Source organism: Vigna unguiculata, chromosome 5 (genome assembly GCF_037176805.1).
Source record: "Vigna unguiculata cultivar grain cowpea cultivar isolate G323 ecotype 2 chromosome 5, ASM3717680v1, whole genome shotgun sequence".
Classification (NCBI taxonomy): Eukaryota; Viridiplantae; Streptophyta; class Magnoliopsida; order Fabales; family Fabaceae; genus Vigna; species Vigna unguiculata.
This window is the reverse complement of record NC_140796.1, coordinates 10,977,667-11,002,218: the sequence shown is the minus strand read 5'-3', so window position 1 is coordinate 11,002,218 and position 24,552 is coordinate 10,977,667. Positions and strand designations below refer to the sequence as shown.

At 28.8% G+C, this 24,552-nt stretch overlaps 1 protein-coding gene across 6 annotated transcripts; it reads right to left on the bottom strand.

Annotated features, from left to right (window-relative positions):
• Nucleotides 1–5,293: 5,293 nt before the first annotated feature.
• LOC114185648 (cuscuta receptor 1-like) lies at nt 5,294–18,856 on the bottom strand. Of its 6 annotated transcripts, XM_085673529.1 has the most exons (16): nt 18,507–18,856; nt 18,276–18,419; nt 17,955–18,116; nt 17,739–17,888; nt 17,554–17,634; nt 17,258–17,413; nt 14,477–14,551; nt 13,598–13,753; nt 13,084–13,239; nt 11,467–11,622; nt 9,056–9,211; nt 8,309–8,383; nt 7,919–8,071; nt 7,689–7,838; nt 7,418–7,550; nt 6,060–6,191 (listed from the first exon to the last, which is right to left on the bottom strand). In XM_085673529.1, exons 1-16 carry the CDS (start codon nt 18,841–18,843, stop codon nt 6,185–6,187), a joined length of 2,247 nt encoding a protein of 748 aa, XP_085529655.1. In that variant the 5' UTR covers nt 18,844–18,856; the 3' UTR covers nt 6,060–6,184. The 6 variants fall into 6 exon arrangements, with proteins under 6 accessions (XP_085529650.1, XP_085529652.1, XP_085529654.1 ...); XM_085673524.1 differs by having other exon boundaries at nt 5,294–7,550; XM_085673526.1 differs by lacking the exon at nt 8,309–8,383 and having other exon boundaries at nt 5,294–7,550.
• Nucleotides 18,857–24,552: the final 5,696 nt, after the last annotated feature.

Genomic DNA, 24,552 nt, shown 5'->3' with positions numbered 1-24,552 from the left:
TGAGATGGCTCTGTGTTTTTTTTTTTGCATTTTTTATTTATTTTTGTATGACTTCATTCTTCGTATTGTCTTCTAAAGTTCCACTTTTGATTTTTCTTATTTTTATGTTGCTTATTTTGTAAAGCTTGTAATGGCAAAAAAATTGGATATGATCAAAGATATTGAAGAGTAAATCTTTTTATTTTTTGGATTCTCTGCTCCGTTTGATTTCTAACCTGTTGTGTTTTTTTTCTTCTTATCTGACCTTAATACCAAGAAATACGAAAGCATTTAAAGGCAAAAGTGGCATCTGATGCATGCAAGGTTCATCCCCTTATTGATGAGTTCATACCAAGTCTTAAAGGCGAGAATAAGATTTGCTTTACACACCCAGAGAAACTACTAGGTGTTCCATGTTTTGCTTTATTTTATTTTATATTATATTATTTTAGAAGACCTATTTTATTTTATATATGTTTTGTATGCATTAATGAAATTCTAATTTATTGGAAGACACACGTCTTGCTGGATACAATTTCACATGTATGAAATTAATTGTTTTAGCAATGAAATAATTTTTCTTCCAAAAAGATTTGTAACCATAAGGCGGTTGAATTTGACATTTAACAGGTGAACATGATGAGAATCATCAAAGGGAACTGCTCGATGAATTGAGAGCTAAAGTATAATCATTGTGTTATAAAGCTTAAAAAAAGAAAACGAGTTTTTGTTCATTATCATTTATCTCATCTCATGTAAAATGCAAGATCATAAAGCATAGAAAAAAAATTATATCAATGATATTAACATGCCTATCCTGATGGACTATAAATTTACTAAACTTTTTTAAATAGCAGTATGCACCACCTGTTTTTTTATTTTTCTTTACAATTTGTTTTTTCATGGTAATTATGATATCTGCAATATCTCATACGTATACTACTTTATCTTTAAGTTTTGATTATTATTTTCTTTTTCTTTCTATTTTCTATCATTTTACTTAACTTTTTACGATTTTCATATTGATGATTGATAGTAAATACTAAATACGACTATATAAGATACAAACACCATATATATTATAATTAATTTGAGTTTCTTAATATATTTAAGTTATTATAAAGTTTAATCAATTATTTTTAATTTGTTTAATTTTTTATTTTTTTTGTGAATAATAAGATTAATTTATTATTGTCAAAAAGTATTGGATATAGAAAGTGGACATCTATTGATTGTAATGCAAAACTAAGATATAAAATTTATAATTTTATATTTGTACTTTAAAAATAAAAATAATTTTATATTTTGGAATTTGTATTTTTCCTAAACTATTTTTTTCACCTTCCCCACAAGATTTCTGCTCCTTTTCAACTTTTTATTTTATTTTCCCAAGACGTTCCAAATTCAATATAGTATGGTAAAAAATTTTCAATGAAACATCTGGATGTCTTGGTCCTTTCAAAATTACTTTTCAAGACCATTTAATAACATGTGAAACACAACTTACTATTCAAAATCATTTAATAGCATGAAAAACATAAATTACTATTTAAGACCATTTAATACAATAACTTACTCTATTAATAAATCTTACATTCAATACAAACCTGCACAACTTTCAACGAAAATCTAAATTTATCATTGGATTGAAAATCTAAATTTACCACTGCTCAAGAAACTCTACCCAACTTCCCATGAATTTTTTATAAATATATTTGCATAACGTCTAAATAATGAATACAAAATCTGAATAAACGTTTATATAAATTTTTGTAATTATTATTTGTACTGCTCCTGCTAATCATCATTGCACCACTATTCTAGATAATTGAACTGCTCCGTTAATTTGAACTACTCGAAATAAACGTTCTGATGATTCAATTGATTGGGATTCAACTATTGAAGTAATTCATTAATCTCTCTTGATATCCGAATATGGTGCACGTTTGTATAAATATTTTTTCATTATTATTTGCACTGCTTAAGATAATCATCATTGCATTGGTCCACATATTTCAACTCAACTATTTTAGATATTGTTCAATCTCTCTCACACGCTTTCATCATTTAACAATTTCAGATTCCAACACTTAAAAGACCTGAAAATGATATTCACAAAATACATTTTCAGAAAGACTTGAAAACTTCATTTTTATATTTTATTTACCAAAGTTTTTGTCATCATCTATTTCCAAATTTGGTTGATTAAAAATTATTTTTGTTATTTATTTCTAAATATTATTTAGTATTTAAATTAAAATTTATATTCAATATAAATATATTCCAAATAAAATATTTTTTTATAAATAAAGTAATTAATATATTATTCCTATTAAAATTGTTTACATTTACCAATTCATCAATAAATATTTATTAAATGGTTTACATAAATAACTTATAAATGGTTTTATATTCAAAAATTATAATTGTTTTGATTGCATTGCAAATAAACGTAATCCAAGATAATATGACAGTGATGACTGCTCATGAAACAATGCAACTATCTTTGTATTAGTAAATTACTAAATTTGAGCGTATTCCAACTCATGAAAACACAACTTTCAATAAACACATTTTTAAATTTATTTAACCATTAAAATGATTATTATTTTTGCATTTTTGTTTAAGTTGATTATTCATGTGTGGACATTACTTTTGCACAAGACCAAAGTACTCAATATTCCTATATTTTATTTTAACAACTATATGTACATATGAGTTTCATTTCAATATAATATATAACTCAATGTACATTTTAAACAAAAAGAAAATAAAATGTGTGTACCAATCAAGAACTAATTATTATAAATTTAATGTCTACATTGATAACAATACCTGCATTATTTTTGTTTAAAAATGTTAACATCAATCTTACATTACATTTGCATTTTTGTTTAAGTTTATTTGTGTGTGGACATTAATTTTGCAAGAGACCAAAGTTCTCAATATTCCTATATTTTATTTTAACAACAATTTGTACATATGCCTTTCATTTCAATATAATATATAACTCAATGTACATTTTAAACAAAAACAAAATAAAATGTGTGTACCTATCAAGAACTAATTATTATAAATTTAATGTCTACATTGATAACAATACCTGCACTTATTTTTGTTTAAAAATGTTAACATCAATCTTACATTAAGTTTGCATTTTTGTTTAAGTTGATTATTTATGTGTGACATTACTTTTGCACGAGACCAAAGTTCTCAATATTCCTATATTTTATTTTAACAATATGTACATATGCACTTCATTTCAATATAATATATAACTTAATGTACATTTTAAACAAAAATAAAATAAATGTGTGTACCCATCAAGAATTAGTTATTATAAATTTAATGTCTACATTGATAACAATATCTGCATTTATTTTTGTTTAAAAATGTTAACATCAATCTTACATTATGTTTGAATTTTAGTTTAGGTTGATTATTCATGTGTGGACATTACTTTTGCATGAAACCAAAGTTCTCAATATTCCTATATTTTATTTTAGCAAAAATATGTACATATGCATTTCATTTCAATATAATATATAACTCAATGTACATTTTAAACAAAAACAAAATAAAATGTGTGTACCCATCAAGAATTACTTATTATAAATTAAATGTCGACATTGATAACAATACCTGCACTTATTTTTGTTTAAAAATGTTAACATCAATGTTACATTACGTTTGCATTTTTGTTTTAGTTGATTATTCATGTCTGGACATAAGTTTTGCACGAGACCAAAGTTCTCAATATTTCTATATTTTATTTTAACAACTATATGTACATATGCATTTCATTTCAATATAATATATAACTCAATGTACATATGCACGGAACAAAAGTTCACAAAATAGCTAATTACTATACCTTGCCATCAACCATACCCTTCAGATTTATTCTCAAATGTAATCATTTCAATATTTCAATATAAATTAAGTATAACTATAAACTATGTATTGTGTAACTATGAATTCTATAAACTATGTATTGTGTAACTATGAATTATATCAATATATAATGAACATAATCAATGGTCTTGAATAATTAAATAATGAAGCAAATTGTCATAATTAGCTAAAATCTAAATGATATATTTACAAATTCACATAAATTATATCAATAATAATAATATTTTAATTTAATTTTTAACTAATATAATATATAATATTTAAACAAAATACCTATAACAACAATAAAAAGAAACAAATCGTGTATACGCACGGATCTGGTACTAGTATATATTATAATACAAATACCACAATACATTTAGGATAAATAATCAGAACCGCTAATTTCAGGGGCTTAAACCACATATGCATCGGCGCTATACATACCCATTCTGAATCAAATTATTTCACTCTTTCTTATGTTTTCAACACGTCCTTTCGTAAGAAAAATGTGGTTTACGTCTTATTCTATTTATAAAATTTCATTCTTTCTAGATCTCGTAGCCTAAGAGATTAACGAAAAAAATAGTAAATCATAACTACTCTGATTTTCATGAATGAATCCAAGTCATCTGCTATTATATATATATATATATATATATATATATATATATATATATATATATATATATATATATATATCCTAATATTGTAAAATTGCATTTTCTGTTATCTTAACCAATTGCGTCATGATACTAATTGTCATGATTTTCTAAGAAATCACACATGGCTTCTAAGAAAACTTTGTAAGGGTCACATTCAGGTCAAGAGATGTAGCTTTAAATTAAATGAATAATGAATATATTTTTCAATAAATTATTAAATAGATCAAAAAAAAAATCATTCTTCATTTTTCTTAAGAATTCATTTCTTTAAAATTATCTTCATTTTCTCTATGATTCGAGATTAATCATCCATCTATTTTACGATGGAGTCTCACCTCTATGTAGTCACTAAAAAATACCAAGCTAAGTCAATCATAATCTTGATATGGGAAAGCTCATATTTCTCACACAATTTATCCTATAAATTTCTCTTCATTTTTTTTAATTGGTGGGATTTTTATCATTCATCTATCTGAATCAATTGAGGAGAGAGGAAAGTTATACTAATATGAAATAATAGAGGTGTTGGTTGCATATGCTAAAGCTTTTGAGTTTTATTCGCTTGCTTGGGGTGTTTTTGGGCACTGAAATTATATTTCTTGCAATAGAAGATGTCTCCATGTAGGAGAAGTTAATATCTTACATTTATTTAATTGAGTTCAGTTCATATATGTTGAAATGTGATGAATTTGTTGGTTAGAGTTAGTTTTCTTTTAAATTAGAAATACATGGAATTAAGTTTATTTGCTATATACTTATTTTAACTTGAATTAGAAACACTTGCATGATTTACTTTATTGAATCAATCTCAAACAGATATCCTAGGGATACAAGGAACATATTGCATATTTCTTACACCACAAAACCTACAAACATTATCCACAATAAAGTAGTAACAATTTAAACCGACCAATTCCATGTAGTAAAACCATGCTTGCCTCAAGTAAGGATTGATGTATAAAACTCCAATGGTTGCTATCAGTGCTAATGTGTATGACACGACAAAGCTCACACAAAAGACATAGATGTCCAGCAAACTATCATTACCTTTGTGAGTATTTGTCTCATTTGGAATATTTGTAGAAGAAGGATTACAACTCTTTAGTAGTGGAGGTCCACAAAGGAATGGGTTACCCTCATAGCTGCTCTCATCAAATGTGGCAAATTGGTTTGTCCATTCAGGTATTGGACCTGATAAATTGTTGTGTGCCACACTTAATACTTCAAGTGAGGTTAGGATATTGAGCTTTGGAGGAATTTGACCATTCAACTTGTTAAAAGAAAGATCTAAACTCTCTATTTGCTCCAAATTCGAGAATGAATTTGGAATTCGTCCACTCAAATCATTATGAGACAAGTTCAATGTTTTGATTCTTGTCAAATTTCCAAGCTCGTATGGGATATTCCCCTTTAGTTTATTTTGGGATAAATTAATTCCTGTCATGTAAATAAGGATGCTTCCTATGTAAGTATAAGTACTTCTCTTTGAAGTGAAACTTGCTTTCTCTTTCTTATACTCTGATGGCAATGGTGCTTGACTATGTTCTTCAACAATGAAGCTCCCCTTTGATGCTTTTAATAATGGATCAAGGTTCTTATTATCAAAAGGCATTGTCCCCAAGCAGTGGGGAATTTCTCCAGAAAATTTATTGTCTGAAAGATCCAACATGGTTAAATCTATCAATTGACATAATTGTTTAGGTATATCCCCATTAATGTGATTACTTTTTAAAAGGAGAAAATTCAACTTTGTATAACTAAGGTCTTCTGTCATATCTTGAATGTTGCCAAATATTTCATTGTAGCTAAGGTCTAACATCACTAAAGGAGAGTTTCCATTGAACATCTTTTTAGACAATCTTGTTAAATGGTTATTGCTCAAATGGATAAATTTCACAGAAGAATTTAGAAATGATGGCACAAGACCAGTCAAATTATTTTGGGAGAGATCTAAATAACTCAGATTTCTAAGTTGTTGTGGCAATTCTAATGGAATGAACCCTTGAAAGTGGTTATTCGACATACGAAGTTCTGATAATTTTGAAAAATTTGTCAAAATTCTTGGAATGTTTCCTACCAAATGATTATTGCTTATGTCCAATGAAATGATAGATGTGTTAAAAATCCTTCTCGGAAGTGTACCACTAAAGTTATTATCATTCAATGATAGATACTCCAAATTAGTGGGTATTGTAAAGATGGATCCCTCGAGCATATTATTTGAAAGTATCAAGGTAGTGAGTTGTTGTCCATCTTCAAATATGTCATCTGATATTTCTCCAGCCAATTGGTTGTTTGAAAGATCCAACTCACTCAATAACTTCATTTGGCCAAACTCACGAGGAATTGAACCTTGGATCAGGTTTCTAGACAAGTTTAGATTTCCCAAATTTGGAAAAATTGAACTGATATTCTTGCTTGGAATTTCACCAGTTATGGCATTGTTAGACACATCAATACTTCGTAACTCAAGAAGGGGATGCAATGGTAATTGCATGCTACCAGTCAAGGAGCAATTTCTAAAAGTAACTTCAGTCATTTTTGTGTTGTTTTCCAACAACCAATGAGGAAACCTTCCTTCCAACTTCAAATTACCGAAATCTAGTATATTTAAATCTTTTTGATAATGAAGAAATTTGGGAAGCAGAAAACTACTAGTTTCAATGTTTGAAGACAAGCTAAGCTCGCATAACTGAAATTTTGGAATCCAAGTGTGCAAATTGTGTTGTGAGTCCAATATAATTTTATTGCCTTTACCCCTTATGGCTATAAGGTTTGAATGATTGGCAAATGACGAAAAAGAAATAGGAACTTCAAATTGGTTTTCTGTAAAACCAAATTGTTCAAGTGATGTAAGTGTTGCAATTTTAGAGTCAAACCTTCCAATGAAGTTATTTTGAGAAAGTTCCAATATCCGAAGAGATGTCATGTTAACGAAAGAATTGGGAAGAGATCCTTCAAATCCATTATCTATTAGATATAACTCTTCCAACTTTTTCATCTTAGACCAATCTGAATGAAAATTTGAAAAAACAAGAAAACATCTTGCAAGGGTTATAATAAGAAAGATATAAAGATTTCAATGAAACTAACAAAAAAATTGCATAGAGCATGTATTTCAAGAATAACATTAAATAATAATATAATTACCAGCTGCGGAAAGGGTGTCATTTATATGACAGTGTGAAAGAGAAAGTGTTTTTAAGGACGTCAAGTTTCCAATACTTTTAAAAAATTCATTTCTCATGTTATTATTTCCATCCAATGCCAATCGTTCTAGCTTCCTTAAATCATGAAAATCTGCGCAGTAGAAAAAAAATATTAATCTTAATGTAACAACTATGAAATTAATTTATCTTTGTAAAAAATCATAAATATACCTTCGGCTACAATGGTTCCTTTCAAGTTATTGTAAGATATAGAAAGCTGTGTGATGGATGATGATAAAGCTCGTAATGAGTCTCTTAGTTTGTCTCCATCTATCATATTCCCATCTAAATCAAGAAAATCCAATCTACTGAGACTTATTGGGCCTGAAACATATGTAAATTGAATTAAAAAAAGTAAACAAACTTTAACTGGCTAAATTAGATAGATCATGTATCCCTAAGAAGGTGACAAATATATTTTGTGCAAAAGTAAATATATGAACTTTCGACAGAATTATGGGATTCAGCAATGTGTTAGTATTATGAATATATTTAATATATCATTTCTTTGTCCCTAAACAATTAATTAAACCATTTTAAATCATTTTTTTTCTTTAATACCTTGATGGGTCACAAAATTATGGATATTATTATCCCCTAGATAAAGATTCGTCAAATTGGATAAAGTCGATAGTCCTGCAAAAAAAATAATAAAAAAAAAATCAATGAAGAGTTATATTTTTCTTCGCTCAGAAGCATTATATAACTAGTTTACTTTCAAATAACCAAAACTTTTATTTTTCCAAAAACTGGTGTAAGTTTAACCTCTAAATGTCGACTTATGTTTAATGAAAGATATTAATGTAAATTTCAACTTTTACTATCTTTACTTATAAATAAGCATTGGAAAATAGATAAATAATCTCTAAATACTTTTTACTAAGTATTTGATAAAGAAACAAGGACTTGATAACTAACACATTATGTTGAACTTACACTCTCATATCATATGAGGGTAAATTAGCTGTTGTTAGAAGTTTGTGTTGACTATTTCCAGGATGGAGGTCATTATCGGATAAATTAACATTGGATATATATTAGTCGCTAATATTATACATATTATTTTTAATCTCTTTTAGTACTGGTATTATATATTATAAAGTTAACAAAATTAAAAGTAATATATGGATTAAAAATTATTAAAGTGATATTTGCAAGATTAAAATGAGTAACTTTTTAGTATAGAAACTATAAGATAAAATTGGTAGCATTATGCAAAGTAAATGAATAATCAAATCTTAATTCTAAAACATTAGAATAAAGCGATAAATAATGAATGTCCTAAAATAATCTATAAAAAATACTGACCGCTTATATCGAGTGCTCCTTCTAATTGATTGTCGCTTAAATCAAGATATTGGAGATGCGGAAGGTCCGTCAGAGTTGAAACAAATATGTTGTTCAATCTGTTTAAACTCAGGTCTAGGCGTTGTAAAGTCGTTGGCCATTTAAATGTCTCATTCTCTAATAAAAATAAAATTGAAAACATCAACATCTGTATCACTGTAAATAAAAATAATAAGAATGATGCATATAGGAAATATTCATATCTACTTAAATAAATAAGTGTTGTTTTTTTTACAGTATTTTATGATATAAACTATTATATATCTATATACAGTAGTTTGTGTACATTTTTAATATTAATTATCTTAATAAATTAATAATGATTTGTAATTCACCATGTAAATATTTACTAAACTCCTGATTAAATCATTACTTCTAACAAATAATTGAATATATTAATTCTAAAATATTAGAATACAATATATCTGGAAATATTTTTTTAATATTCTAAAAAGATAATGGATAAAGATATTGATTATTTATATCCGGCGATCCTCTTAACTGATTGTTGCTTAAATCAAGATATTGAAGATGTGGAAGGCCACTAAAAGATGAAATAGATATGTTGCTCAAACTGTTATTCGATAGACTTAGATGTTGTAAATAGAGGTGTCAATTTGGTCCAGTCCACAGGGTTTGGCCCTGATCCATGTGGCTAAGGCCAAAAAAGTCCACATCAAAAAAGCGCCCCCAACAAAGAAGTCCACAGGGCCAAAAACCCTACAAAAGACCTGTGGCCAGGGCCAACCAATGAGCTTTCATCTTCCACATGAAAAATATATTACTATATGTGGGACAGGCCCAACGAACCAAAAAAGCACCACGACCCGAATAGGTCTAACGACTCGGACCTGCCCAATGACCTCGACAAGAACGACGACTCGAACGGGCCCGATGATACAAATAGGCCCAACGACCCGAACGGTGCCGACAACAAGGATGGGCCCATCTGGGTTGTTGGGACTATCCGGGTCATCGGGTCCGTTCGGGTCGTCGGGCTCGTCCGGGTTGTCGAGCCTGGCCGGGTCGTCCGACCCGTACAAGTCGTTGGGCTCGTCTGGGTAGTCGGACCTGTTTGAGTCGTAGGGCCCGTCCGGGTCGTTGGGTCCATACAGCTCGTTGGACTCGTTTGGGTCGTTGGGCCTCTCTAGATCATTGGACCCGTTCGGATCATCGGGCCCGTCAGGGTCGTCGGCCCGTTCGGATCGTTGGGCTCGTCTGGGTAGTAGGGCCCATTCGGCTCGTCGGGCCCGTCCGGGTTGTCGGGCTCGTTTGGGTCGTCGGGCCCGTCCGTGTTGTCGGACATGTCCGGGTTGTCAGGCCCGTCCTGGTCGTCAGGCCATTTTGGTCGTCGAGCCCGTCCTCTTCGTCGGGCCCGTCCTGGTCATCGGTTTGTCCGGGTCGTCGAGCCCGTCCTGGTTATCAGGCCCGTTCGGGTCGCTCGACTTAATCTTTGACTCTAGCTTAATGTAGTATTATTTGGGGAACTAACCCACCTTAGCCCTAGTCCTAACCCACTAGAGAGGGCTTTGAGGGTTGGGGCTTTTTTTTGGCCCCCTCATTTGAGACCATAAAATGGAGCTTTATGAAGAATGGATCAGGACTGGCCCATGGGTTAGGGGCCAAATTGACACCTCTAGTTGTAAATTCGTTGGCTTTAAATGTCTCATTGATGAAAACAAAATCGAAAGCATGTGGTTATGAGTACTCACTCACCGAGAATAATACCGACTCTCTTTGGTTATTAAATATACTAAATTATTAAAAACAAAACTTACTTATATTTAACATTATTAAAATAATTTAAAAATTATATTTTAGTTTGCCATATTCTTGTTATTAATTGTAATTGAGTTTAATTTAAAAAATAAAATAAAATAACGATTACTCTTAAAAATTTAGTTAACACCAAGAAGTAAAATAAGAATATAAATTGTGTATAAAAAAGTGGAGAATTCTTTTTATATACAACTAGTATTGTGTCTGTGTGTATGCATTTTTTTAAATATACCTGCTATTATATTAGTAGGTGATGATAATGTAATGTTATTAAGTTAATATATAAAATAAAATTATATTTATTAAAAATAGAGTGAAATATATAAGAAAAGATGAGAGAATAATTATTGATAAATAGAAAAAAAGAGAAAAGCAGAAATAGACGATTTTATAAAAATATTTGTAAAAGTAACGATCAATTTTTAAAAATTAAATAAATAATTATATTTTAAAGAGTAAAATTGATATTTAAATATATGAAAATAAGAGAGAATATTTTTATATATTGTTATATAATGTTATAGATTATAAATATCAATTATAAAATATTAGAATATAATGATCGATAAGAAATACTAATAAGAAATACTGACCGCTTATATCCAGCGCTCCTGCTAACTGATTGTTGCTTAAATCAAGATATTGAAGATGTGGAAGACCACCGAAAGATGAAAGAGATATGTTGCCCAAACTGTTAGATTGGAGGTCTAGCTCTATTAAATTGGTTGACCATTTAAATGTCTCATTCTCTGATAAAATCAAAATTATGAGAATCAACTTATCGGTACTCATCGTAAGTAAGGAACTGCATATAATGGAGTCATAAGAATTAAAAAAAATAAAAATAAAACTAAAAATTAACTCAAATGTGAAATTAAATCTAACCAAGATTATATGAATTTAGATAAAAGAGGAGGAAAATAAAGAACAAATAAGATAATGAATATAAAATATTTAATTTTATGGGACATAAATTAATCCAATCCAGCGCTCCCTCTAATATTTTTGAACACGTAGTAACGGATAAAAATAATAACTGTTTATATCTATTGTTCCTTCTAACTGGTTATTGCTTACTTCAAGAAATTGGAGATGAAAGAGATCTCGATATGTTATTATCGAGGTGTAGCTCTTGAAAATTAATAATATTAATGTATTAATTAATTTAATGTAACTTTTAGCTAATTAAAAATTGACTAATCTACCGTTGAAGTAAAGTATTAACTAATTAAAATTTCAATAATTAGAACTTTTATAATCAATATTATTTTGATATAATGGTGTAAAAAAATATTTAAAATTAAAATCTAATAAATTAAAATTTGTATAAAAGTGAAAAATTAAAAATTAAAAGAATCAACAAAATGGTAATTATATGGGGAGTGAATTGGCTTTTCACTCAAATCTTCCTACTCCAAAAAAATATCATTCTCTTCACTCTTCCAAATTTATTATTATAAATCATCACAAATCAACTTATATAAACACAATAAGTACCTGCATTTCCATCCTCTGGAATTGATAAAAACAAACAACTGCTAAACATAAAGAACCAAATAGAACTTTTTGAACGTGTAAAAGATTAAATTAAAGCATAAAAGTAGGATAAAGCACAAAATACAATTAATTTTTTTTTTTTGGTAAAATCATTGTGTGTCTTCTATCATATTGTTTTAAATCTTTAAAAAAAAATCCCAAATATTCTCTAATTAAATTTTTAGCCTCTAAACTTTTAAAAACTTCATATATCCCAAAGTCATCATAAACACATGGACTTGGATATTAAAATAATAATTATTTCAGGATATTAAAATACTTAAGCTTAGAAGTTTAATAATATAAATAAGTTTTAATTAAGCTGAGGGTTATTTAATTAAATTATTTGAAATTTCAGCATCTTAAATGTTGTTAGTTTTTTATTTTAATTACTAAATATTCTATTTGAGTCAAATATTGTAAAGCTTTAATTGATAAATGTTTGTTAGACTCCTAATTAAATCATGATTTTAACACATGAATTTTTGTAAAGCTTTAAAAATTATTAAAGTGATATTTGCAAGATTAAAATGAGTAATATTTTAGTATAGAAACTATAAGATAAAATTGGTAGCATTATGCAAAGTAAATGAATAATCAAATCTTAATTCTAAAACATTAGAATAAAGCGATAAATAATGCATGTCCTAAAATAATCTATAAAAAATACTGACCGCTTATATCGAGTGCTCCTTCTAATTGATTGTCACTTAAATAAAGATATTGAAGATGTGGAAGGTCCCTCAGAGTTGAAACAAATCTGTTGTTCAATCTGTTTAAACTCAGGTCTAGGTGTTGTAAAGTGGTTGGCCATTTAAATATCTCATTCTCTAATAAAAATAAAATTGAAAACATCAACATCTGGATCACTATAAATAAAAATAAGGATGATGCATATCGGAAACAATTCATATCTACTTAAATAAATAAGTGTTGTTTTTTTTTTTACAATATTTTATCATATAAACTCTTATATATATACAGTAGTTTGCGTACATTTTTAATATTAATTATCTTAATAAATTAATTATGATTTGTAATTGACCGTGTAAATATTGACTAAACTCCTGATTAAATCATTACTTCTAACAAATAATTGAATACTATATTAATTCTAAAATATTGGAATACAATATATCTGGAAATTTTTTTTAATATTCTAATAAAATAATGGATAAAGATACTGACCATTTATATCCAGTGATCCTTCTAACTGATTGTTGCTTAAATCAAGATATTGAAGACGTGGAAGGTCACTGAAGGATGAAAGAGATATGTTGCTCAAACTGTTATACTGGAGGTGTAGCTGTTGTAAATTGGTTGGCCATTTAGATGTCTCATTCTCTGATAAAAACAAAATTGAAAGCATGTTGTTATGAGTACTCACTCATTGAGAATAATACTGACTCTCTTTGGTTATTAAATATACTAAATTATTAAAAACAAAAATTACTTATATTTAACATTATTAAAATAATTTAAAAATTATATTTTAGTTTGCCATTATTAATTGTAATTGAATTTAATTTAAAAAATAAAATAAAATAACGATTACTCTTAAAAATTTAGTTAAAACCAAGAAGTAAAATAAGAATATAAATTGTGTTTACAAGAGTGGAGAATCCCTTTTACATAGAACTAGCATTGCGCCGTGTGTATGTATTTTTTAAATATATGTAATATTATATTAGTAGGTGATGATAATATAATGTTTTTAAGTTAATATATAAAATAAAATTATATTTATTAAAAATAGAGTAAAATATATAAAAAGAGATAAGAGAATAACTGTTGATAAATAGAGAAAAAGAAAAGAGTATAAATAAACGATTTTATAAAAAATATTTGTAAAAATAACGGTCAATTCTCAAAAATTTAATGAATAATTATATTTTAAAGGATAAATTTAGTATTTAGAAATATAGACACAGAATAGAGAATCATATTTATATATTATTATAGATTATAAATATCAATTATAAAATATTAGAATATAATGATCGATAAAAAATACTAATAATAAATACTGACTTAAACCATTTAAAATCATTCTTTTTTCTTTAATACCTTGATGGGTCACAAAATTATGGATATTATTATCCCCTAGATAAAGATTCGTCAAATTGGATAAAGTCGATAATCCTGAAAAAAAAAATAATAAAAATCAATGAAGAGTTTTATTTTTCTTAGCTCAGAAGCATTACATAACTAGTTTACTTTCAAATAACCAAAACTTTTATTTTTCCAAAAACTGGTGTAAGTTTAACCTCTAAATGTCGACTATGTTTAATGAAAGATATTAATGTAAATTTCAACTTTTACTATCTTTACTTATAAATAAGCATTGGAAAATAGATAAATAATCTCTAAATACTTTTTACTAAGTATTTGATAAAGAAACAAGGACTTGATAACTGACACATTATGTTGAACTTACACTCTCATATCATATGTAGGTAAATTAGGTGCTGTTAGAAGTTTATGTTGACTATTTCCAGGATGGAGGTCATTATCGGATAAATTAACATTGGATATATATTAGTCGCTAATATTATACATATTATTTTTAATCTCTTTTAGTACTGGTATTATATATTATAAAGTTAACAAAATTAAAAGTAATATATGGATTAAAAATTATTAAAGTGATATTTGCAAGATTAAAATGAGTAATTTTTTAGTATAGAAACTATAAGATAAAATTGGTAGCATTATGCAAAGTAAATGAATAATCAAATCTTAATTCTAAAACATTAGAATAAAGCGATAAATAATGAATGTCCTAAAATAATCTATAAAAAATACTGATCGCTTATATCGAGTGCTCCTTCTAATTGATTGTCGCTTAAATCAAGAAATTGAAGATGTGAAAGGTCCATCAGAGATGAAACAAATTTGTTACTCAATCTATTCGATCTCAACTATAGTTCTCGTAAAGTGGTTGGCCATTTAAATGTCTCATTAATAAAAATAAAATTGAAAACATCAACATCTGTATCATTATAAATAAAAATAAGGATGATACATATAGGAAACAATTCATATCTACTTAAATAAATAATCTAACTAATTGTTGCTTAAATCAAGATATTGAAGATGTGGGAGGTCACTCAGAGATGAAAGAGATATGTTGCTCAAACTGTTATCCCGAAGATTTAGGTATTGTAAATTGGTTGACCATTTAAATGTCTCATTCTTTGATAAAATTAAAATTGTGATAATCAACTTATCGGTACTCATCGTTAATAAGGAACTGCATATAATGGAGTCATAAGAATTAAAAAAAATAAAAAACTAAAAATTAACTCAAATGTGAAATCAAATCTAACCTAGAATTTTTAGAATTTCTATAATCAATATTTAAAATTAACTCAAACTAAAAATTTCAATAATTAGAATTTTTATAATCAATATTATTTTGATATAATGGTGTAAAAGAATTTTAAAATTAAAATATAATAAATTAAAATTTGTCTAAAAGTGAAAAATAAAAAAGTAAAAGAATAACAAAGACAAAATGATAATTATATGGGGGAGTGAATTGGCTTTTCACTCAAATATCCTTACTCCAAAAAATATCATTCTCTTCTCCAAATTCATTCTTATAAATCATCACAAATCAACTTATATAAACACAATAAGTACCTGCATAGAATTGATAAAAACAAACAACTGCTAAACATAAAGAACCAAATAGAACTTTTTGAACGTGTAAAAGATTAAATTAAAGCATAAAAGTAGGATAAAGCACAAAATACAAATAAACCTTTTTTTTTGGTAAAATCATTGTGTGGTCATAGTCTTCTATTACATTTAAAATTTAAATCAATCATATTGTTTTAAATCTTTTAAAAAAAAATCCCAAATATTCTCTAATTAAATTTTTAGCCTCTAAACTTTTAAAAACTTCATATATCCCAAAGTCATCAGAAACACATGGACTTGGATATTAAAATAATAATTATTTCAGGATATTAAAATACTTAAGCTTAGAAGTTTAATAATATAAGTAAATTTTAATTAAGCTGAGGGTTATTTAGTTAAATTATTTGAAATTTCAGCATCTTAAATGTTGTTAGTTTTTTATTTTAATTACTAAATATTCTATTTGAGTCAAATATTGTAAAGCTTTAATTGATAAATGTTTGTTAGACTCCTAACTAAATCATGATTTTAACACATTGTTGAATATTATATCTAGCGCTAAACACATTGTTTAATAATAATTGATAAAGATACTAACCGCTTATATCTAGCGCTCTTTGATAAGAAAAAAAAAAGGAAAGCATGAGACTATATGCTAATTAAGAATAAGGAGGATGCATATGCATAGGTTGAAATACGTTGAAATGGAGTGATATCTACTTTAAATAAAATACTATCAAATAACCTTTCAACGGCCTCAACATATTTTAAAATTTAATTTAACTAAACAATTAGAAAATATGATAAAATGTTCACATATACATATACTACATTCGTAATTTTACAATTAGTTCTATAACTTAGATTGATTGTAGGTAAAATTATTTTTTCTACTCTTAAAAACTGAAAGCATAAACTTATCTGTAATCACTATAATAGGGAGCATGCATATTGGAAAGAAGTCACATCTACCTAAATAAACAAGTGTATTTTTTTTAAATATTTTATAATATAAACTATTATATATACGGTAGTTTGTGGACACTTTTAATATTAATTATCTTAACATTAAATTAATTATGATTTGTAATTAAGTGTATTATGTTTATTATAGAGTCCTATTAAATCACTACTTCTAACCAATAGTTGAATACTATATTAATTCTAAAATATTAGAATGTAATAATGGACAAAAATACTGACCGCTTATATCCAGCGATCCTTCTAATTGATTGTAGCTTAAATCAAGAAATTGAAGACGTGGAAGGCCTCTCAGAGATGAAAGAAATTTGTTGCTCAAACTGTTAGACCAGAGGCTTAGACGTTGTAAATTGGTTGGCCATTTAAATGTGTCATTCTCTGATAAAAACAAAATCGACAGCATCAACTTATCGGTACTCACTAATTAAGAATAAGGAAGATGCATATATGCGTATGTTGAAGTAGAGTGATATCTAGTTTAAATAAAATACTATCAAATATTATTGATCACAACTAACCTAATATACTCCCAGTCCCAGACTCATTCAAGTTGTTCCCGCCTAAGTGAAGCTTTTCCAAAGAACTCAATTTTGAAATATCTAACAATACATATTTTGATTATAGACCGTTAGATATATTGTATAATAAAAAACAAACAAATGATGAAGATTTCTATAATATGAAAAAGTATATGGGTGCGTACTATAAATTGATCTCCAACTCAATTGACTGTTTGTTAAATATAAAGAGTTGAGGGATGAGAGTCCGGTAAGAGCAGAGCCAATATCAGTGTGGTTGAGGTTGTTGTAGGACAAGTCAAGAACCTCAAGATTCTTGAATGATGAGCATAAAGCTGCAAAGAATATATCCTCCATTAATTAACAACTACTCAGCTTTATTAATCAAATGGAAAAGTTACCTTGAAAGTGAAGATCCGAGTCCAATAGATTTCCAGACAAATAGAGTTCCTTTAAAGATGTGAATCCCTCCATGGATGCCAAGATGTCATTACTCAAATAGTTTCGACTTAAGTCAATGACCTCCAGATTACTACGCAGCTTTGGTGACACACTTTCAAAAACTTACATATATGCACATCATGTATTCATTAAAACCAAAAGTTGTGAAAGAAGCCAACAATGTGAAAAAAAGTATAGTATAAGAAAATTAGAAGACCTTCATGCTAATAAGAAATATTATTGTTGTGATTTCTTAAAATAAATAAAATAGCTAATCTCACCGTGGGTTAATGAAGATGTATTGAAGCTGTTATATCTTAAATAAAGAGACTTAAGAGATGGAAGGCCATCCAAACAAGATAGAATGCCGGCAGCAGTATCCAGATTGTTATAACTCATGTCAAGAAGCTCCAGATTTGACAACTCTGGAAAATAAAGTTGAAATAATGAGTAATCCATAAAACATAATACAGAGAAAAAAGGAGCTGCAATGAAGTTTTATTGAATAATACCTTCAGCCTCCACACAACCAACTATATTACTATCCTCCAAGTGGAGTTCCTTCAAATCTTTGAAGACAGAAAAATGGGAGTAATTTATATATTGTTCTGTTGACTTCCACACGCCATAAAGATAGAGTTGCGCCACTCTCCCTGTGGAGGAGTTGCACTCCACTCCTTCCCATTCACAGCAATCCGTTTCGACATTCCAATTGGCATAGTCGAAATGGGAACGTAAGCCCAAAAGAGCTTCTCTTTCTTCCTTCCTACATCCTTCAGAGCACAGAGCTTCCAATAAAAGGAAAATGAGGAAACACAATCTCACACCACCCTTCATTTTTCTCTTCATTGCATCAACAACTTCCTCGTCATCCCTTAAATAGACATGTCTCAATAATTATCCTATAAATAATTATCATAAATTTTAAATATAGTACAATTAATTTATTTTATTATGAGAAAATAACCAAGAGTAGTAGTGATCTTTAAAAAATACACTCGATTGTTTTATTAATAAAAGTCCCTCTAAATAGAGATTTATATTAAAGTTTTATTTTATAAGAATCACCATCTTTCTAAAACACTTTTCAAACATTTTTTCTCTTTCTCTTTATCTTTAAGTTTTTTTTTTTTTATTTGTTTGATGATCAAAGACCACCAATAAATTCATGGTGGTGAGGTCTATACTTCTAACCGATTAGAATCTCAAACAAAATAGTTTAGTATTTTTTAGATACACGTAGTTTTAAGGTCCAAGAATGTAACTTAAAATAGTTTAAAGTTGTTCAAAGTTTCATATCGAGTAGAGATAAAGTTAATTCACAATATATAAATGAGTACAATTCTTACCTTAGAAGTTGGTTTTGTGATATTGAATTAGATTTAAAACTCACTTCCTAACATTGTATAGAAATCTAAGGAGCAACTGTGAGTTAAAGGGTTGTTTAACCAAGGTAATGAGAGTTAGATATTTAAAAAGCTTTTGTTGAGACGATGAATGAGTCAATTGATGAATTTGCTGCTGCGATCAATTTAATTTAACATGTAATGTGTTTTTTTTTATTGATGAGTATGATTCTTTGATATAGTAAATTTTGTTGGTGAAGAGTTAAAGTGTATGGGAAAGGAAAGTTAGATATTTAAATTCAGTGCCTTCATATGAAATTGTGGTTTAATTGGATTCGATGTATGGAATGAATTTGTTGGTTGAGAATGTGAATCATATTGATAACTATGGAATGTTGTTTTGTGAAATTGTTAACCGAAGATGATTTTGTTTTAAGAATAAGTAAATTTGATTCAATTGATATCAAATGGTGTATTTTGCTCGTATAAAACCTAGTTTTTTGGGTTATTGGTGAGAACTTCTCTATAATACCTTTGATCGATTAAATTAGTACTTCTTGAGTTAATATATGATTATACTATAGTTTTCTAAAATTTATTAAGTGAAGAACAGTTCAATAATAGTTAATTTGCCCAACTAAAACTTAGAGAAGAAATTCAAGCTTTTGGTGCAACGTCATCTATTAGTAATTTTAATTATAAAAACTAGTTACATACTAAGCAGCTTATTACTAATTATTAAAACAAATAAAGTCTAAAAAAATAAAAAAGAATGAGTTGACGTCAACTAATAGGCCAAAACCAGCACCAAGTGGAATCCAAAATAGACTTACTTCTTCTACGATTATGCTATAACTAAAAATAAATTCATATCAATATATTATTCGTTATAAATTTAAAATATAATTTATACATTTAAAAATATTATTTATTACAAAATTTTAAAGATAGTGTAATTAATAAATTCAATTGATATTTATTTAGTTTTAATTATATAAAATAAATATGTATACAATCATCGAGAAATAATAGATTAATATAATATATAAAAAATACTTTTGTAGTTTTCAGCAAGGAAAGAGCAATGAAGTTTTAGTGATTATGAAATGACAAGTCCACTCTTGGCGTGGAAGAGTTGCAGTGCAGTCCTTCCTTCCCATTCACAACAATCTGTGTGAAAATTCTAAGAGAAAGTTTCCACGAAATCAGTGTGAAAATTCTAAGAGAAAGTTTCCTGAAGAGAGTTTCCACGAAACGAGTAAAGGAGTATGTAGGCCCAAAAGTGCTTCTCTCTCTTCCTTTCAACATCCTTCTCACACCACACGGTTTCCAATAAAAGGAAAATGAATAAACACACTCTGCATTTTTTTCTCTTCATCTCATACTTCATTTGGTCTTCATCCTTTAAACAGGAAAGCATCACTTAATACCTTTATAGATGTTGACTTGACTCAAATCAGAAACCAACCTCCCCGAGTAGAAGACAGACAAACTTTCACAAAAATAATCATGTGCTATGTAAATAATATTTATTTATTTGATTCTTTTATGACTATATATATATATATATATATTTGTTTCAATATAAAATCTCCATGTACTAAATTTAAATAAGGGCTAATTAATATTTTTATCCAACACTAAGCCTATTTTTTCATATTAACCTTACATTTATTCAATTAAGTTAAGTTCATATATGTTAAAATGTGATGAATTTGTTGGTTTGAGTTAGGATTCATTTAAAATAGAAATACATGGAGTGGAGTTAAGATTTTATTTGCTGACTATCGATTTTATTTAATTAAAATAAATATTAATAGTTAATTAAACATAAAAAAGACGAAGGAAAAATAAAAAACGATGACTTGACTTCATCCAGAAGCCACATCCACCACCAACTTAAATCCAAGATAGACATGTCTCATAAATTATGCTATACTTAAAAGAAATTAATTAATATTACTAACAATCATATTTTTTAAACTCTATTAGGAGAAGGGATCGAAATCGCAACATCCTCCTCGCATATTACGTTCTAAACAAAATTATAATTAAAAATAAATTTGAATATAATTATTATTTTCAAAAAGCAAGAAAATTTAAAATTTTCAATGACAATAAATAAAAAAATTAAGTTGTAAATAATTTATTATAGTTCGAAATCCAAAGTCAACTGGTAATTAAAAATTACAAGTTCCAAAATAAAATCCCAGTAGCTATTTCTCCCGCTTCGTCTTTATGCATCGTCATCCTCACTTGGAATCACATATGCTTTTATGTGACAAGTCACAGGATCGTTACGAAATACAAATAGAAAAGGTGAGTTTAAAAGAAGTAAGCATGCATAAATAAGAGTATAAACCCATCACCTAAAATAACTTAGCCAATTTATTATGTTATCAAGACCTTTACACTAGAAGGTACATAGACAACCCCAGTCTCATAACCTATATGCGATCAACACATACTCACTCATGATCTTAGGGATTCCACATGCTTCCACGAACCTCCCCGCTCGTGGTCCAACTTTACGAACCTCTCCGCTCGTAGTCCAACTATATGAACCTCCCTGTTCGTAGTCCAACGCGCGTGAATACTACCTGTTATGAACCTCCCCGCTCATAACAACCTCAAGTGTGAGCACAAAACATATGAACATTCCCACTCGTATTCCTACACAAGAGTACATATAATACGAACCTTCCTGTCTGTATTAATCATGCATTTCCAACTCCATTACAAACTTCCCTGCTCGTAATTCATCCAAGCATATCCTAGACCAAGACCCTTGCAACAAGCCATGCAAAAACACCACAAACGCACCCTACCACTACATTATCGCCTGACGCAGCCTAAGCGTCACCAAGCGAAGTTGTAGTGCAGACCGCTTGGCGATCTCAACTCACCATCGGGCGCTACCTTTTCCAGGGTCCTTGGTTGTCTTTTCGCTTGGCGGTCCAACCAATATCATTAGGCGTTATACCAATAGCGTGAATATTCCTGGTTTTTGAACTTCACCAAAGGTTTTAACACATCAAACATCCATGCACAAATTCAAATTACCAAATTTCATGTCTATACATTGCACGTGACTCAAATTTACATTATCACACCTCATACACATTAATCCTATATGATCACGTACACTTTCCAATTTAAAGTCATGCCAACATTTGAATCCAACTAAGAATGACTCATGCTCATGGAATGTAAAATCACCAAATACATCAATAGCAGCAATTATCAACAATTGATAATGGAATCACACAACACTATCAACCACAAAGAATCCATAACATCAACATTGCCCTAGAATCTATAAAACTAAAAAAAATGAACAACAATGCTTGCATCGCCTAGTGGCCCATGATTGTCACCAAGCATTTTCTAGGAAAACCCAAAACACGGGCTCAACAACTTGAGGTGCCTAGTGGGCCTTCATTGCCGCTAGGCAGTTTCTAAGCAGAAACCCATAAACTTTGAAAAAACATACAGCTCCCCTTACCTGAATTTCGTCTCTCTAGCCCTTTTACACTCCTTTCTCTCTCCATCTATCAATGTAAAAAAACTACTCGACTATAAAAATGAAATATTTAATGCTAGTCAAGGTTCAAACTCACATCCACCCAATTACCAAGCATATGCACCACCAACAAACCAATAGATGTTTCATGCACATAAACCAACACAAATCCACATCAAAAGCTCATGCATACACAAAAAGTAAAATAATAATTAAAAATCCCACTAATGGAATACACAAGACTCAAACCCAAGTCCTTTCAACAACACCTAACACACTCAACCACTTAAGTTGCTACTCACGGTTATTTTATGCCCCCAACAGGTAAAATTAATAATCATTTTGTGCTAAGTTATGATCTTCCATAATTGTGATTTAATAAAATAACATTATCATTGGCTTTGACAAGTAGAAGTAGAAAGGGAAGTGGTTCGGCTCCAACTATACCAGGGATGATGTAGACGACGCTCATCAATGTGAACTATATGTTCTGCATGGTACAAGGAAGACACTAGTGGTTCGTGGAATAGTATTTGAGGCAACCATTGTTCTTCATGGTATGGAGCTAACAGATGATGAGGTTAAGGTCATAATAGAGGAAGTCATTGTACCAGATGCTTTAGTTCCTGTGCCAACAGATGAGGTATATATTGTGTCACAAGCATTTTAGTCTTTCCTCGCCTGGCCTAAAGATTTGGTTGGTTCTATTTTTGACCCATCGGTATGGATCCCCAATCTCATCTTATAGTACTCTGCATTTTAAGTTTACATGTTATTTATGTTCACAATCAAATTATTTTTTCCATGTAATAATAGTCGCATGAAGTGGAAAGTCCTAAACCTATGAAGATTCCAATATCTTTGGACGATCCTCTTGGTGCATTACACCAACTTGCTAACATCATAAGTGACAAGTCGATGGTAGTTTCATGGGATTCTGATGTATTTGGGAGAGATAGTGACATCCCAATGTACCTGCATAAGCAAGATGTCTTTGAGCTTGCATCGAGGACAGAAGAACTGAATATTACCCTTATTCAGTTATGGATGATGTAAGCATATAAACCATTCATTATGTTTAACTAATTTATCTAGTAATTTATATTAAATAAATGTTTTTGTTCAGGTATATATTTGGTGTCAGTAACAATATGGGGTTGAGTGATGTATATGGGTTCATAAACCTGCCACTAACTCATGTAGGCAATAAATTTGATGACATTCAAGCATACATTACCCAATGCTTTGGACGAGGGAAGGAAATATATTGTGTCTTGTATATTGTTGGGTATTTGTAGTTTGTTGACTTCTAATTATAATCTGTCATTTTAAGGTAAAACAATGAATTTTGTTTTGATTGCAGGCATCATTGACAACTACTTGTGATTTTCATGAAGGACAACACTACTGTGTGGCTTTGTTCCTTGCACAGGCCTCCCTATAACCATCTCAAACAAGTTATAGATTGGTAAGAACCTACTTTTTATGAACTTTCTTTCTTATATAATTGTATCTTAACACCTTACTTTTTTCATTGTTCAATTGCTGGACATAGCATGTTGTTAGAGAAATCAACTGCTATGACAAAAAGGCTAGCATGGTTGGGTCCAGGTTTGCTATTTTGGTCTATAGTATTATAATTATTCAATTTCTTTTCTTTCTCAATTACTTATAATTGTGCATTCATTG

Excerpts from the sequence above, each read along its gene's own strand:
- LOC114185648 (XM_085673524.1), bottom strand. The coding sequence starts at position 18,843 with ATGAAGAGAAAAATGAAGGGTGGTGTGAGATTGTGTTTCCTCATTTTC. Across the intron at positions 13,240-13,597 it reads AGGATCACTGGATATAAATG|AGAATGAGATATTTAAATGG; the intron begins GTCAGTATCTTT and ends TATTTTTATTAG. Across the intron at positions 8,072-8,308 it reads TAATTTTGTGACCCATCAAG|GCCCAATAAGTCTCAGTAGA; the intron begins GTATTAAAGAAA and ends CATATGTTTCAG.